The 15,156-nt window shown below is 56.4% G+C and overlaps 1 protein-coding gene across 1 annotated transcript; it reads right to left on the reverse strand.

The window, feature by feature from the left end:
• Window positions 1–5,591: 5,591 nt before the first annotated feature.
• CHRD (chordin) lies at window positions 5,592–14,277 on the reverse strand (the record flags this gene model as incomplete). Its single annotated transcript, XM_084231070.1, has 23 exons — window positions 5,592–5,647; window positions 6,262–6,361; window positions 6,517–6,671; window positions 7,102–7,204; window positions 7,671–7,774; window positions 8,043–8,099; window positions 8,195–8,288; window positions 8,381–8,647; window positions 8,972–9,085; window positions 9,529–9,749; window positions 10,052–10,208; window positions 10,824–10,943; window positions 11,077–11,183; window positions 11,337–11,484; window positions 11,562–11,644; window positions 11,726–11,866; window positions 11,983–12,124; window positions 12,484–12,571; window positions 12,696–12,795; window positions 12,902–13,030; window positions 13,144–13,273; window positions 13,801–13,904; window positions 14,130–14,277. The coding sequence occupies 23 exons, from the start codon at window positions 14,275–14,277 to the stop codon at window positions 5,592–5,594; spliced, it is 2,868 nt and encodes a 955-aa protein (XP_084087196.1).
• Between the last annotated feature and the right edge of the window lie 879 nt (window positions 14,278–15,156).

Consider the following 15,156-nt stretch of genomic DNA (forward strand, 5'->3'; position numbering starts at 1 on the left):
AGCCAAATCATATGCATATTAAACTTTGAAAACCTAGTCTGTATCACAATAATGCAAACAATCTACACTCAAATCTTAGATATCCTTGTTCTTTGCGGAGCAGAACTGGATGCAGGGCACAGGGGTGAGGAAGAAATTATTCCCAAGCAATCATTCTGGACATTTTGCCTGCAATTAGTAGGTTTTTAAAAGTGATTAAACTGATTACTCGTAAGATAAACAGTACATAGTTAAAGGCTTTTAACTATTCCTCCTTGGACATTTATCTTTGGCTTTTTTTCTCTGTGGCCTCTTGTCTTGCTGCTTACTACAGCCCACCCCCACTCTCCTTCCTGATCAAAATGTGTCTCTACCTTTACCCACTTAGAAGGCAGAAAGGACTACAGAGGGTTTGGGTTTTAAAAAACAAGTTCAGGAGGCTTTCCTGGTGGTGCAAGGGGTTAAGTTGCAGCACCATGAAGCTATCAGCAGCCACTGCAGCATGAGTTCAATTCCCAGAAGAGTTCGATTCCCGGCCTGCCGGCCAGAGAGCTACACACATGGCACAGCTGACCTCCCCTGTCGCGCACACTGCTCCCCTCAGCAGTGTGTTTCAGTCAATCCACCTGTTCTGCTCCCCACTCTGTCACTGGTGAATCCTATCACCCCCTGCACCTCTGGCCTACACCTCAGTTCTTGTATGTATAAATAAATAAATCTTTAAAAAATATACATAGACAAAAATTTTAAAATACATAAAAAACAAGTTCGTTGCAGTTTTTATTTTTTTTAAGATTTATTTATTTATTTATACAAGCACTGGGTACAGTCAGAAGTGCGGGTGGGTGAGAGAATTCACCAGAGCCATAGCGGGCAACAGAACAGGCAGACTGACGAAATACACTGCTGAGGGGAGCAGCGGGCGGCAGGAGAGGTCTGGGCACCATGTGGGACCCTAGCCGGGCGGCCGGGGATCAAACCGGCGCTGCAGAGGCTGCGGGCAGCTTCCCAGCCCTCAACTGCTTCCTCAACCGCTGCGCCACTGGGGAGGCCCTCGTTGCTGTTTTTAGATTCACATCAGGAAGAATGAAACAGTAATTGTTGAAATTGAAAACTCTACAGATTGTAAAAGTGCAGTATGAATAATCCACACTCACACATAACATATTTCAGGTATGTGTGTACACGTATGCAGATACACATCAATACTCCCCAAAAGTGCCTAACAGGGCACAAGCATGCACATCCCCCATCTCCCCTCACAGTGAGGGCCTCCATGGCAAGCACCAGGGCTGCCAGGATGGGGGGCAGCAGCAACAATGGGCCATGCACCAGGCTCTCCCTGCCATGAGTATAGAAACTGACAGACATGGCCACAGTACAGTCTGTGTCCTACTTTCCCAGCCACACCAGGCTCATAAGGTCCACCAGCTTCTGGACTAGAATAACCTGCCCCTGGCACAGCTGTCTTCCTGGTGCCCCCAAAGCAGCCTCTCCAGCCCCTGCCTGGAAAAGGACTTAATGGGGCACTTGTCAGGACACTTCCCTTTCACTGACTCCTGCTACCTCCACTGGGCCCCCGCTTGTCCACTGCACAAATGGAGTGAGGAGTCTGTCCCTGCAGTAGGATAGGGACTCGGGTAACTTCAAAAGAAGAAGAAAAACCTGATGTCTCAGTCAAGAGCCAAACCAAGGGGATTGTCTCAGTCAAGAGCCAAGGGTCAAGAAGCTACTGTGAATTACTCCTCCTAGGGACAGCAGGAGCTCCGGCCCATGGGGAGACAGCCCCACAGACCAGCCTCTGCCACCCACCTGCAGACAGGACAACCTCCAAGCCCACCTAACCCCCCTCAGTGAGGTGCTGAGACTCCACTGTTGGACTCTAGTTGACTTGCTGAAAATCAAACCACCGATTCAATCTACCAAATTCTTTGAGTTGGTGAGGATTTTTAAAAATTGTTTCTTTGCCTCTCCTCTACCACCATCACCATCTTAGAAACAAAGGGCCAGATTTCCCTTAAATGCAATCTCCTGCTTTCCAGGTACAGATTTACATGTGCTCCAGCCCCAGAGGTGACCACACAAACCCTCCACTGGACCGAGCACAGACATCACAGCTACTGCTCGGTGGGGAGAGGCGCTGCAGGGGAGGACCCAGGGAGGCCTCAGCTGCTAAAACTCAGAAACATGCTCAGTGATTGTTAATAGTGGTGATCCAGGGCTTGGAATTCTTTCTTCCTAACGGGGGATGATAAGCAAAAGTAATTCTGACCACCCCTTTGTACACAAAAACTGGAGTCAAAGCCAAACACTGTTAGAAGGGGTGGCTCCCTGTCAGCACCCCATAATTATCATACAAGGCCCTCAAATTCCTCCCTTTTGGTCACCTTTAACCATGTATTTCCTGTATTCCAACCATGTTCTGTTTTTTCCTTTACACACTCTCTGACTACCAAAAATCCAATGAGTTAAAATGTGCCCCTTCCAGCGTGGTGAGCTCCCCTTGTCCCACCATTAGGCTTTTAGAAGAAGCCCCCTTTCTGTCACTTTTCTGTGTCCTCCAGCTCCAAGGTCAGAAGTGTCACACCTTTGCCTTCCTAATACCACTTTTTTAATAAAAGACTAAGGGTGACATGCATTAAATCAGTTCTTCTGGAAATTGTTTTAAAAGCCACCCAATTCTCTGCAAACTTTTCTAGAAGTTGAACAGCTGACCTGGAAATAGAGCAAGGGCCCTGGACTTCCCACCCCCTGCAAGTGCCTGTGCCACTGCACTTGCCCCGGGTCCCTAGACCCTTCTACCCAGAAGCACCTTCACTGGCCTAAGGCCAGGATTCGAAAAGTATCCTTCTTAACTCATTGCCTTAAATTATTCAAATACCTGCGGAGATGCTGCTCTGACGACTTGCCCAAGGTGCACTGAGGCTGCCAGCAGCGCCACCAAGTGATAACTCCTGTAGCTGTTCATCCCTGGACAGCAAATTCTGAACTTGGCATATAAAAGATGGGCAAGGGGGGGCTGCTACAGAACACAAAAGGTACACAAGTAGAAAGTACAAAGTGAAGAACTGTATGTAAAGGAGTTTGCAAAACTGATCCTTACATTGGAACCACCGCATTTCTCCTACAGCCAAACAGGGCCCCTGTGTATTCCCTTCCATCTCTTTCTGCTGGAGTAGCTCAAGGGCCCAGGGAAGTCCCCTGCAAAGTAGAAGACCTGACACACCTCAGGCTCAGAGATGGAGTATGAAATTCCACCAGCAACTGTTGTGAGACACTAAAAATACTCTCTCAGGCTTTGTTGTTGTTTTAGGGTTTTTTGGTTTGCTTTTGTTTTTTAGAAAGGCTTTCTGAGGTTATGCAGCTGCCTAAAGAGGAATGCATGGGGTGCCCTCTTGAGGCCTCCACAGGCCAGAGCTTCCACGCTGTGTGAGGCTGAGACAGGACTGGACCCCTCGTCGCCATCCCTGGGGCTCCAGTGGGGCCTGTGGACTGGCTGGCATTGGTTGGAACTGAGGCTGGGGTAAGAAAGGACATTTGTCTCAGGGGAATAGTACTCTGCCTGCATCCACTGGCTCAGCTGACTTCCAAGGAGCCCTGCTCTGGAACATGCCTGCAGTGACAGCTCTCAGGGTAAGCCCTGCCTCCTGGAGCCCACCACACCACACGGTGGGTGCCAACTGCCTCTACCCTCCCTCCAGTCTCATGCACATCACGTTAAATCTAAAGATCAGTTTCCCTTCTCAACCCTTCTCGCCGGCAAACTCCCCACCAGGAAGGTCACTTCTGCCAGTCCCTCCAGTTTTGGGCCAAAGCCTCCCTGACACCAGATGTGGAGAGGTGTACTTGGTTTCCCACCTGCTCTTTTTCTTCTCTGACCCTCATGATCCAGCAGGGCTCTGCATAGAGTCCCACTATCCCACCCTCCTCACTCCTTTATCCCCAGCTTGGCCTCCCCGTCCCCCTTGGGCTTCAGCGGGCTCTCACACTCAAGGCACTTGAAGCCCATTGTCACGCTTCTCTCCAGATTTCTCCCTGTCTTCAGTTACAAACCAGTTCTAGAAATGCTACCTCGGCTCACTCAAGCCCCTTTCCGACGAGTGCGTGCCGGGCCGGAGCTGCATGACACCAACACTGATGGAATCTATGAGGGACCTATCTGCTTTACAGAAAGGAATGAGAGAGGTTGTATAACTCAGCTAGTTGACAGCAGAACTGGAACTCGATGCTTCTATGGGCTTTTTTCAGCACACAAGTCATGCCTAACCCTAAATAAGGTTATGATTGCCCTTTGCCTGTATCCTACCAGACCTCATTCATCCCACATCATTTATATGCGCTAGATCTGCAAATACATCAACTTGTGAGCTCTCTATCCTGAGACTCCTTTCCCTCAAGCTTGGGAGGTCTGTGAAAATGGGCCTCCCTGGTGGCGCAAGGGGTTAAGCGTCAGCACTATGAAGCTATCCGCAGCTACTGCAGTAGTTCAATCCCTGGCCAAGGAGCTGGACCACATGGCACAGCAGACCTCTCCTGTTTCGCCTGCTGCTCCCCTCAGCAGTGGATTTCAGTCAGTCTGCCTGTTCTGTTCCCCACTCTGTCTCTGGTGAATCCTCTCATCCCCCGCACCTCTGGCCTAAACCCACCTCTTGTATGCATAAATAAATAAATCTTTTTAAAAAATGTCCAGTTGCTGATGGCATTAATGGGAGAATGGGGCGAGGCATCGTAGTTTATTCTGTACCTCACTTTCTCTCAAGACAAGCTCAGTCAAGAACTGGACCAGGGCTGATTCCAATCCACTGTGATCCAGTTTGCCCCACTTAGCTTCCATGAAAGAGGAGTAACAGGAGAGTGTTTGCCTCACTTCAGACAAAGAAGGAAGAGATTAGGGAGACTTTTGTTACTCTCTTTGGAACTTCAAATATGGGGTCAGTGAAAATGCCAGCTCGGTGGGCCAGTGGAAACTGAACTTGAGCCACAATCCTGCTTTGGGCTGCCTGAGCGCTGCGGCTCTAGTCCATCTTAAGGCAGTGCCAAGTCCCTCTGTGGAATCCAGGCATGCCAGTCAATTGCTGTTTAGCCTGACCCCTCCGAGGTCTCCTCTCTCTCCCCCCCGGGAGTCAGACAGTGGCCCCTGGAGACAGAGTTCCTCTCTCTCCCCTCCTCCTCTCAGGCCCACTCAGATCCCTGGCCACAGAGACAACCTTTAGTCCAAAGACTGAAAAAAAATGTTTTAATAAATACAAAAATCTCCAATAATGACTCTGCTCAGCTCAGGGGCAGCAGGAGTGGAGTGGGGGAACCCTTGGTGCTGAGTGAAGATAAATTAAAAATCCCAACAAGCCAGTGACATTATGTACAAAAGGGAAGAGGTTGGGCTTCCAAGGCAGAGGCCAGAGGGTGACAGGGCAGGAGCTGGAGTGGACACGGCCTTGGTCTGCCCTGGCTGCCCCTCCCCCTTGTGGAGTTGTGGTTCCCAGAGGTAGTGTGGGAGAGAGAAGAGGAGACAAAGGCACTGGATTTCCCACAGGAAAACGCAGGTCCTCAGTGCCATTCCTTCCCCCGACCCAGATCCGATCCTCTTGGTCATGTGGCCTTCAGGCTGCTCCCTAGGAGCCTTCAGCTTCTTTCTCCAGCTCTGGAACTGTCCTGGTCTCTGGGACTGCTGGAGAGAGAAGGGCGTGGACTTTGGAGAAGGAAAGGGAAATGGGGTGGCATGGAGGGCAGAGCAGAATGACTTTGTTCTGGTCCCAGAAAGGTCAGAGTTTTCTTAGCAAGTCAGCACATACCAGCTGTGCAACCTCCGTTTAGTCGCCTAATTCTTCTGAGTTTCGGGAATCCATTTATAAAGAAAAGGTAATCGATAACAAGTGCAGAGCCTTCCTGGTGGCGCGAGGGGTTAAGACGCAACCTATGAAGCTATCCGCAGCCACTGCAGCACGAGTTCGATCCCTGGCCAGGGAGCAACCCACATGGCGCAGCACACCTCTCCTGTCTCGCCCGCTGCTCCCCTCAGCAGTGTATTTCTGTCAGTCAGTTCTGTTCCCCACTCTGCCTCTGGTGAATTCTCTCACCCCCCCCAGACCTCTGGCCTGTACCCAAGTTCTTGTATGCATAAATAAATACATCTTAAAAAAAAATAACAAGTGCACCAAGCTGCTGCGGGGTTGGAATGGAATGGCCATTATGAAGCAGATGGCCTTGATCCGGGCACAATCAGATGCCCCTCCCCTCCCAGGCTCATCCCACAGTCCACAGGAGCTGGCCCTGCCCACTTACGCCGCCGGGGTGTACAGTGAGAACAGCAGCGATTCTCCTTCCCTGGGGCGCAGGACAGAGGCAGAGAACAGTCATCCCGCTCACAGTGGGGCACCCCTGCCTGGTGCAGGACAGAGCAGATTCTGAGGATCCCCAGTGGTGCTGGGGCAAGAGGCCTTCAGCTACTTCAGGGAGCCTGCCCTCTCTGGGAAGGCCTTCCCACTCCAGACTCAACCCCTAATGACCACCGCACACAAATCCCCATTCCCCACTTACCCCACATCTGCAGGTGATACAGCTCATCTCCCCAAAGGGGGGCACAGAGGGGTGCCAGCTCTGGCTCTCTGGGAACCACTGACCCGCAAAACGGCAGCCCCTCGGCCCATCGGCCTGCATGGGATCCCCCAGCTGAGGTCTGGCCCCTGACCCCACTGTTGGAAGGGAAGGAAGGAGGGAGGGAAGGAGACCGCGGTCAGTAGAAGTGAGCTCTGTGAGAGCCACCAGGTTTTATTTGCCTTTGAATCTCCAGCACCTAGCAGCTTCTGGCAATTAGTAGGTAATAAATTTGGATTCGGATGGATGGATGGATGGATGATGGATGGATGGATGATGGATGGATGATGGATGGATGGATGGATGGATGGATGGATGGATGGATGGATGGGGCAGGAATTGGAACCCAACAAAGCCCATAATACATGCACAGTCTTTCCATTTAGAGCCCTGGCCCCAGGCTAGGCACAAAGCAGTGCTCAATAAATGCTGAATTATCTGAGAAGTCCCTTCCATCCACCCTCACCCAGGACAAAGAAGTGAAGGACCTTATCTGCCCCAAGAGGCCTCAGTGCCCACCCCCCTCACCTGGACACTGTTTGCAGCAGTCAGTGGGGTTGGCGCGGACAGGCTGGGCACAGGCCAGCCGGGGACACTGTACCTTCTCACAGTGCACCTCTCCCGTGCCCCCCTGTAGGGATCCATTGAGTGAGGGGTGTCAGGAAGGAGGGGAGCACATAAGCCTCCTTGCTTTCTCCCTCTTCTTTCCCATACCTCAAATGTAATAGATGCATGGCCTCTTGCTCAGAAGCCCTGGGCTGGTACTTTATATACCCTAACTCAAATCCTCATTGTAACCCTGCCAGGTAGGTGCTATCATATCTGCTTATCACAGAGGAAAGTGAGACTCGGGAAGGTACAGAAAGTGCCCAAGGTTACATGGCATGAGTTAGCTGGCAGGGCTAGAAATCATGCCCAAGTCAACCCCTGCCCTCTCCTACAGGAAGCCAACTGGCAAAGCCCAAAGGACTTTTCTCAAATTACTTTCATCTTTGAGTTCTCCTCACCAAGGATGGGTGTTCCTCTCCTGGAAGCCCCCTCCCCATCTCTGCAGACCCGGCTGGGTTATGGCACCAGAGAAGATTGGGCAGCCATACCTTGCAGGTGCAGACAGCACACTTAATTAAGCCAAATGGGGGCACGACGGGGTGCCACCGGGTACCCGCTGCCCGCCAGCTCCGGTCACCATCAAAATAGCAGCCTGGTGGGGGACAGTGCCCAGCTGCCATTAGTACTGAACTCACTAGCTGGGCCCACAACCAAGGCTTGAAGCTCAGGCCAACCCCACGCTAGTCAAACCCCAGGACCCATTCCTGGGCCAAAAACTCTAACAAAGCCTATCAGGTGCCACTTGAAACCTGTGCCCCCTCCCGACCCCCCCATACACACTCTCACCTTTCTGCCTCACTTCTGGAACCACCCAACACTCCCCTGCATTCCCCAACCCTGCACACACACTTCCAGCTCACCCTCTCCAGGATCCCTGCTCCTTGGCAGCCCCGGCAGGTCTCTGACATCATGTTTCTCTACAGAGTCAAAGGTAAAATGAAAGCAAAGGGTCATCCTCCTCCTTCCCTCCCTAGAGCCTCCTCTCCCACCAGCAGACACTCGGGGCACTCACCTGGGCACACAGGGCAGCATTGGTCAGGAACCTGCACAGGGCTTGGGCAGCTGGGCGGAGGGCACACCACAGGGTCACAAATCACTGTGCGTCTCTGCAGGGAGAGGTGAGAACGGTGTGGACTGGGATTCCCAGGCACCCTGGCCCAAACCCCAGCTCCCAGTGCACCCATCCAGGGCCTCCTACCTGGCAGGTGCAGAGGGAGCACAGTGGGTCATAGTTAGGTGCCCAATGAGCCCCATGGGGGCGCTGCTGTCCCTCGAAGAAACAGGTGTTGGGGTCTCGGGGCCTCCCAGGGCCGCTGGGTTTGGCAGGCACAGGGCTGTCTGGGCCTAATACAGCAGGCAGTGCGGGCAATGCAGCTGCCACCGCATCGCGAGCCCCTGGCACCCCCTCAGCCCCCGCTGCTGGCAGGCGTAGGCCGCCCACCTGGCATTGGTTGGCAATGTGCACCTGGGAAGAAAGGTGGGTGAGGGAGCATCCAGGCTCCCCCTTGAGTCTCCATCAGCGACCAGACAACCTGAGACACACACGTTGGGCTCCTGATCATCCCTGCACCCCAAGAGGATACTACTAGTAACAGCAATCATCCCACTGCCAGGGACAGAGGTGTTAGCTGCCAGCTCCATATTGAACTTTGTCTGACTACATCCTCCCAACCAGTCAGGGAGTTTGGTACTACCACCTCAGGAGTCAGAGAGAGCAAGGAACTAGAACAAGGGAACACAGTGCCACCAAACTCTGAATCATCCCCATTGGCCCACACTACCTGCCTACCTGCCCTCGCAGCTCCCCTTGGGGGCTCCCTTTGGTGGCGATCAGCAGAGAGGCAGTACCCCGTGCCAGGTGCCGTAGCAGCTCAGGTTCCAGGTCCTTCACCACACCCTGGGCCTGTGATTAGATAGGATGTGAGATGGGAACAAGGCAGCCTAAGACCGAGCCTACTCATTTCACAGAGGGGGAAACTAAGACCCAGGGAAGTTTAATGGCTCCCGGGTCACGAAGCCATTAGCAATGGTGGGGAGCCCAGAAGCCAGGTCTATGTGACCACAAGTCCATGGCAACCCACCCCACTTCATCCCACCTACCCCTCAATAGTTCGGGACATTACATGCTATCCAAGGGGTCCCACCAAAGAAGGATTCAAGAAAGAGAATGGATAACAAAAGGCTGAGTGAGATTCACACCCAGGTCTGTCTGAGTCCTGAGTCCAAGCCAGTTCTGCCACACCAGGCTGCCTGCTCCCAGCTTCCCTCTCCACAGACCCACAGAGCCCTTCATGCTAAAAAGCAGATATTTTCCAAGCAGATATTTTCCCCACATTGCGTCCTCACCTCTGAGCCATAGAATCCCTTCAGTAGCCGCCGGGGTCCTGGCATCCCAGGAGGCCCAAGGAGGTGGGCAGTGACGGTGCCCTGTTCTGAGCCACCAAGCCCAGCCAGCAGCACTTCATAGTGCAGGTGACAGTGAGTGTCCAAGGAGAGCCAGGCATGACCTGCTGCCTGGCTCTGCACAGGGGGTAACACCAGGGCTCCTGCCAGGGGCACAGGTAGCACTGGGTCCAACAGAGAAGAGGTGACAGATGAGATGATGGCTTGGAGCAGCTGCTCAATCCCATAATTCCCCATCTCCCCCAACAAGGAGTTTATGAGCTGGCAGACAATGTCCCGAGGCCTCTGCCCCATGACAACACTTCTCCCGGCAGGGTTACCGGCTACATCCCCAACGTCTCCAGATGCCAACCTGGAGCCCGGGCACAGACAAAGACATGCCAGGATCTGGCTCTCTGGCACCATCCCTCACATGCTTGAGTGACAGGTTAGAGGACACGAAGGGCAGGCACCCTGAGGCACTCACTATCATGGCGGGCATTGTGCCCACTGTAGGGCAGGGCGGCCACGTGCCCTCGCAGCTCGCCGTCTGGTAAGTCCTTGGTGCCCACGTTGAGAAACAGCTCATTCTGCAGCAGCATATGAGCCCCCCGGGCACCCAGCCCAGGGCAGACACCCACAGCCTGGGGGGCAGAGAAGGGAAAGCTTTAACTATACCCCACTAGATCCCTACTGCACCCCTCCTCAGCTTTCACACAAGCCCAAGACTCTGAAGCCTTTCCACATTTCACACACCCCCACCACGCATACACACTTCTACACACAGGTAACACTGGATAAGAACCTTGCAGGCCCACGTTCAAGTCCCTTCTGTGACTGCCTACCTATGTAACAGCCTGGAGGAGTTACTTAATCTCTCTGATCCTTCACTTCCTCATCTATAAAATGGGTACTCTGAGGGCCAAAAATAATATAAGTAAGCAACCAGAGAAGGCACAATGAGTAGCTCGGTGCTGTCACATGCTGTTACCTATAACATGGTCCAATTACATGACCTGCCACACTGGTGTCTAAACCCTGCCATCCAACATGCACTTACTGAGAACAGGGCTCACAGCTGATTTTCTTTGCACTCCAGACCCTAGCCTAAAACTCACTAAATATGTGTCCAGTGAATCAACACGTCAATAAGAACACCCCTGAGCAATGCATGATCACTGTTCTTCCCACCTGGCTTCCCACAGCCCCCACCTTGTAGTTCTGGGGTCCTGGGGTTCATGTCTACCTGAAGCACTCACCATGCGTCCTCCAGGCTGGAGTCCAGCCATGTGGCACAGGACAGAACGCTGGTTCCTTCTCTGAGGCTTCGTCTCCAGTGTTATGGCCACCACCTCACTGCCTGTACCTACCACTTGCACCTGGTGGGCAGGGTTGGAGGACAAATTGGAATGGCAGGGATGGCCTGAAGCTTGAACCACTGAAGGTCGACTCCCGCCCTGTCCAGCTGCCCTGCTGCACCCCCCCCCCAGCTCCTGCAGCCCTGACTCTTACCTGGTAGATCAGGGAGCCATTTCCTAGCAGTATAAGGCTGGCTGAGCCGGCTGCACCCGTCTGAACTGGGTTCAGGGCCTCGGCCCCACAAAGGACACTTTGCAGGACTGCAGAGGGGCAAGACAGATAGTGGCAGGTTAGCCTTATGGTTGTTCATCTCCTCAGTCCCCAGGATCCTTCCCATTCATATCCTGGCCCCTCCCTGTGCTTGTCTGGCCTCTCAGTTGTGTGCCCAGTTGCCAGGCCCCACCCAGACTCACCATCACAGCTCTGTCTGGCAGCAATGTGTCCACTGATACGTGGCCCTGGCCCACCTGCCCTCTCCAGGGCCATCTGCAGCTCCCCCAGCACCAACCAGTTCATCTCCTGGGCTGTCAGATTGGGCAGCACCTCAGCAAAGCCCTGCTCCTGGGGACAGAGCAGGGTACGGTGGGCAGCAGCGAGAGACTAGAGATGGTAACAGCAAGAGCCAGATCCTCACTCACCTGAGCTGAGGCATTGGCCTGGAGCTCTCGCAACACCTGCCCCTGGTGCAGAATCTGGAGCCGCAAGGGAACCTGGGTTGGCCCTGCAATGGTCACACGTGTGGACGCTCTGAGAGCTAGATGTTCTCCCAACTCTCTCACAGGCTCTTGCCTCATCCACTTACCCCCATTCCTAGATTCCAGCAGCCCATGGAAGAGTAGCAAAAAATGCAAGGAGTCCTCTGTGTCACTGAGAGTGAGAAGGGTGATGCCACCTATACCCTGCTGGGGGGAGCCTTCTAGGGTCAAGATGGCACTGAAGGTCTCTGGAGGGAGAGAAGATCATAAGAGTTCATCATAAAGTCCTCTCCTCCGCCCACTCTTTTCCTAGGGATAAAGAAGACTCAGAATTTCACATCCAGGGGCCCTTTGCTCCCCTCACCTGCAGCCAGGGCCCGGTGCCGGAGGAGAGGCCCCCAGACCTCCCCCGAAGGGTGAGAGGGTGTCACGAGTGCCACATACAGCTGTTCTGCCCTAAGGAGCCGCAGAGACAACCGAGGCACTGCCCGCCACACCCCACAGACCTGGAGCAGAGAGACAAGAAGGCCCTACTCAGACAGTAAGCGGGACAGGCCCTGAGAAGCCCAGCTCTGGTGAGGAAGGAATATGGGAAGGAGCCCCCAGGCCCTCCTCGAAAGCTAAAGAAGGGGCCCTGAAACCAGATGCCTGGGGCCAAATCCTGGCTCCACCACTTACTAGCTGTGGGACCTTGAGCAAATCACAGCTGCTACTGAGCCTCAGTTCCCTCATCTGTAAAATGGCCATGATAATGTCAGTGCCTTCCTCCCACTGCACTGCTGTGAGGACCAATGGAGGCAGTGCAGAGCACACTGTCAGCACTGTGCCCAGACTGGATAAGCACTCATAAATGTCATCGTCTCACCAGGCCATCCTGGGTGGGGGCAGCAGGGTGTTCAAACAGGATGCTGCCACTGGAGTCTGAGAAGCGGATCCGAGCGGGACGGTCCAGCCTGGGAATAAGAGGTCCAGTGAAGCCGAACTCTGAGACTGGGCTAGAACAGCTCCTCCAACCTCTCCCAATTATCCCTCCCCCGCCCCCCATCTGACCCCTGGTTTCTCCTTCCCCTTTCTCACTGCCGGTAGGAGATGGAGAAACGGAGGCTGGAGCGCAGTAGCGACACTCTGGCCCGAGCCACAGCCTGCGACCTCGGCCCAGTCAGCAGCGCCACGAAGTCTGGGAGGGGAGGAAGAGTCCCTAGTAGCATCGTGTGCAGCAGCCGCCCAGCCCCAACTACAATCCCAACCCTTCCTTCCTCACCCCACCCCTGACCCCAGCCTACCGGTATGGCCCTCTCCACGCACACGATCCTCAGCTCCTGGCTCCCCGCGGTCGCTGTAGCTGCGGTGCTCAGGATCCCGGGGATACTCGAAGGCCAGGCCTGTCGGCTGCCTCTCTGAACCGCTGCGCTCTGCGCAGGGAGGATGGGGACAAAGGCTTCAGTTGGGCACTGGGAGGACTAGTCGGCCCTCCACCTGCCCTATCAGCATGGCTCAGGACCAAGGATGCAGGAGCAAGCCTTACCCTGGGGACAGGTCTGGCAGCAGTGTCCAGGCAGCTGGCGCGGCTGCGCACAGGTCAGGGTTGGGCACTCGGGTTTGATGTTCTTGCAGCTGACCCTGCCTGGGCCCCTGGCTCGGCGACCCCACTGAGGCTACTCAAGAAGACCAGAAAACAGAGGGAGGGGAACAAGTCAATGAGGGGGGGACCCACTGGGTTGGGGGGGCACCACAATGGATGGGAGGGGACCCAAGGGCACGGGACCCAATGGATGGGGGGGGACCACAATGGATAGGGGAGGACCCAAGGGCACGGGAGCAAGAATCACGAGACCAAGACAGAGTCAGACAGTTCTGCTACTTGCAAGCTGCATGACCCCAGCCAAGTTATTCAGCCACTCTGGGCTTCAGGTTCCCTCTCTGGAAGCGGGGGGCTAATAATCTAGCAAGTTCTAACAGGAGTTCAGTGAGAAACAGAAGAAATGGAATTGGCATAGAGCCTGGCACACAGTAGGTGCTCAATTATAGCCAACACCTGAGACTTGAAGGGGGCGCCAGAAAAATACCCCAAATATCTGCAGACGCTTCCTTCTCCTCGCAGCTGGGAGCCACGCTTCGGTCTCAAGATCCCAGCGCGCCCCAGCCCGCGGGGGTCGGGGCCAGGGCGGCGGGGTCCACTCACCGCCTCGCAAGCGCAGAGCACGCAGCGCATCACCCCGAAGGGCTCCCCCAGGTCCGGGTGCCACGTCTCGTCCAAGGCATAGACCTTCCCGCCGAAGGAGCAGCCTGCGGGGACGGGCTTGGCTGACGGCCGCTGTCCTGCTCCGCCGGGTGCCCGCCCAGGGCGCCGCCGGCCGGGCCTGGGGTTCCCGGGCACCCGCGCCGGCGGCCCCCGCCCACCCCCCGGGCGGCCCGCGAGCCCAGCCACCTGCGCCCGGCGCCCCCTCCGGCCGGCGCGGACTCCGCCCGCGTCGGGCTCCCCGCGGCGCCGGCCCCAGCGCGCCCACCTACCTGCCGCTCCCCGAACGGGCAGCGGCTCCTTCTCGGGCCGGATGGGCAGCGCGGGGGGCTCGGGGCCGGCGCCGCGGGCCGGCCGGGAGCCGAGCAGCAGCAGCCCGAGGAGCAGCAGCGGGGCCGGCGGGGCCGGGAGGCTCGGCATGACGCGGACGGGACAGCTGGGGAGGCGGGCGCGAGGCGGGAGGCGGGCGCCGCCGGGAGCGGGCCGGCGGGAGGCGGGCCGGGCCGGGGCGGCGCGGCGGGCGGGGGCCGGGGCCGGGGCCGGGGCAGTGCGGCGAGGGGCTCGTCGGGCGGCCGCGGAGTCGGCGCCGGGCCGGGCCGGGCCGGGCCGGGCCGGGCGGGGCGGCAGGGGCGGCCGGGGGAGCGCGAGCCGGCGGGCGCTGACCCGGGCCGTGCGCGGCTCTCGTGCCCCGGGCGCCGGCTCGGGCCCGTTTTATGCCCTGCGCCCGGCGCCCCGGCCGGGGGCCTCCTCCTCAGCAAACGGGGCGGCGGCGGCCGCTCGGCTAGGGGCCGGGCTGAGCCCGGGGGGTCCGGCCCAGCCGCCGCGGCCCGGATCGCTCGTGGGGGAGGGGAGGGAGGGGCAGGGGGGAAGGGAGGGGCCCGGCGGGGAAGGGGGGTCTAGGGGGAGGGGAGGGACCAGGGGGCGCGAAGCAGGGAGGAGAGGCTGGTCTGCAGCCCCCCGCTGCTGGCCGCCCCTGGGCGGCTGGACCGGGAGGTGCGTGGACGCCCCGGGACTGGAGCCCCAGGCCAGGGAGGGGCAGAGGCTGGGCCTTCCTGCCGGAAGGGTGAAGACTTGTCCTTAAGGATGACAACGTTCGGGGAAGGCCTGTCAACCGATCTCCCCTGACTCTGGGCCCGCGGCACCTCTCAAACTCCACACCACCCACTCTCACTGCCCAGCAGAGTCCCCACCTCTTCTTTTAAGGTCTGGCCTCACTCTCCTGTTCCCCCAAGGAGAGAGACCGAGCCAGCAACAGGCGGTGTCCCATTTCTGTTTGGTGACATGTTTCCCTCCCTGCTG

This window comes from Talpa europaea (assembly GCF_964194135.1).
Source record: "Talpa europaea genome assembly, chromosome: 4".
NCBI classification, from domain to species: domain Eukaryota; kingdom Metazoa; phylum Chordata; class Mammalia; order Eulipotyphla; family Talpidae; genus Talpa; species Talpa europaea.